Raw genomic sequence first — 1,918 nt, forward strand, 5'->3', positions numbered from 1 at the left:
CACCCCTATCTCTACCCCCCACCCCGTCGCAAATGAACATCCACACATCAAGATTTACTTGCTTGTGATTTATTCCAGCTGGAATGATTCCCATACTTGGGTGAGTTTGCACAGACACCAGAACAAAGTTGCAAAAGTTAAAGGTATCGATGTTCAGATCAGATCATTCAGATCTAGCAGAGCTGTTGAAAAGAGGTAATGGGTAGAGCAGCCAATCAGGAGCCAGAGAAGGAATGTCTATCTCTTGGTTGGTTTTGTAGATGGTTCCACAGTTATGCGTTGGATTGTGGCATCTCCACCAAAGTATATGTATTTGTATTTCTTGTCACCCAGACGGTTGGGGAACTGCAACTTGTCGCCGTTCGCTAGATAAATGTCGAAAGTGTCAAAGTTGAAGACAATGGTCACCTGGGAAATAAAAGGAGAATGTAGGGAAGTTAAAATGAGGGATAGTGAGTGAAGGCAAGAATAATAAGTTACCAAGAATGTATCCATAGAATGCTGGCTACTGATTGTTGGATGAAGTTCCTAATCTTAATGTATTACATGAGAATTTCCTTTAGCAGTTACAGGTGCAGAGGACTTGATGAAGGCAACTCCAACTCAGTGTCTCCCTGTCCCAGGCCTCACCTCAAACTCCTTCCCTGCCTCGAAGGGGAAGTTTCCATCCCTCTGCTCTTCTTTCCAGGAGTTGCCCTCCTTCGAGTTCATGACTATGGTGCGGACGTCCCCATAAATGTTGAAGCGTGGGTTAAAGTGCAGCGCAATATTTTCCGTGGAGCGGCCCACATTGATCATGAAACTGGGACAGAAACAGAGTAGGACAAGGGAGGGCAACCAATTAGACTGCCGAAAGTGTGTAGAGGGTTTCCTGGACATTTGTAACAAGACAGATGGATAATCATCCAACATAACTCTGGGACAACTTTCACTCTTTCTTGCCATTACTACCATGTCAGTTGTCATTTAGTTACCCGCAAGGTGATTTAGCAAGTAGTAACGGGGATCATCGAGAGAGAAGCTGTAATGACTCACCGAATCGGATCGGGTTTGATGACACCGCTGACCTTCAGTTCCATTCCATTACTGAAGGAAAGGTTTTTCAGTACCGGATACTGTTCATAACAGAGTAGAAGAAGCATTCAAATGTATCTGCATTCCATACACTGGCTCTATCTCATCTTATGGTCATGATAATAGAAGGTCATAGCATTCAAAATTAAATAAAGACTAAAATTATCTTCTCAGCACTACAACAGACCTGTGCAAAGAGTGTGCCCCCTCTACAAGTGCAGGCAGAGCTGAGAATTTGACTGAGGAACAGTTCACTATGTGATCTATTAAATCGAATGAATTTCTATATCATGTGCATCATCAACAGTTTTTTTCTTTTAGTTAGAAAATCTTCCATACTTACACTCATCTTGGCAGTTCAGTTGCAGATTCTTCACAGTTGTAAGACGGTTGCAATGTGAAGTAAAGGTTTGATTCACGTTTTTTATGTGCTTGTGAGGCAAGCCATGCCGAGCTGTAACCAATCAAATTGATGGATAATTGGCCTAAAGCAGTTGTGCATGTATTACTTGTGACAGCACCAAATGAAGAATCAAATTCACATTCAAATGACAGCTTTAGTAATAAAATGCTTTACATCTGAGCTTTTAATAACCAAAACTAAATTGCTCCGGCATATCATCTGACATTTCAAGAATATGTAGTATGGAGTAACAATATCAAAGATCCAGCTTTGACCAGCTTGAAGTACCAGCTTCCAACTGTTTCCAAACATAGCTTGAGCGTAACGAATAAATGTCAGCACCTAGCAGAAATGTGTGATTAACTGAATAGTAAAATAAAACTTTTAAAGCCTTCGCTGGAACCCAATAGAGATGCTGGCCAGGATCTGTAGTGAGCAGTT

The 1,918-nt window shown here is 41.6% G+C and overlaps 1 protein-coding gene across 1 annotated transcript; it reads right to left on the reverse strand.

Annotated features, from left to right (window-relative positions):
• Positions 1–237: 237 nt before the first annotated feature.
• On the reverse strand, positions 238–1,079 carry LOC133121326 (galactose-binding lectin l-1-like). Its single transcript, XM_061230529.1, has 3 exons — positions 1,036–1,079; positions 631–802; positions 238–408 (listed from the first exon to the last, which is right to left on the reverse strand). The coding sequence occupies exons 1-3, from the start codon at positions 1,077–1,079 to the stop codon at positions 238–240; spliced, it is 387 nt and encodes a 128-aa protein (XP_061086513.1).
• Between the last annotated feature and the right edge of the window lie 839 nt (positions 1,080–1,918).

The sequence above is a fragment of the Conger conger genome, chromosome 2 (genome assembly GCF_963514075.1).
Source record: "Conger conger chromosome 2, fConCon1.1, whole genome shotgun sequence".
In the NCBI taxonomy this organism is placed as follows: domain Eukaryota; kingdom Metazoa; phylum Chordata; class Actinopteri; order Anguilliformes; family Congridae; genus Conger; species Conger conger.

What these genes read in the sequence shown, in the direction of transcription:
- LOC133121326 (XM_061230529.1), bottom strand. Translation starts at nt 1,079, where the DNA reads ATGGAACTGAAGGTCAGCGGTGTCATCAAACCCGATCCGATTCG. An exon ending in ATCAAACCCGATCCGATTCG is followed by an intron (nt 803 to 1,035) that starts GTGAGTCATTAC and finishes TTTCTGTCCCAG; the next exon opens with TTTCATGATCAATGTGGGCC. An exon ending in AGGCAGGGAAGGAGTTTGAG is followed by an intron (nt 409 to 630) that starts GTGAGGCCTGGG and finishes TTTATTTCCCAG; the next exon opens with GTGACCATTGTCTTCAACTT.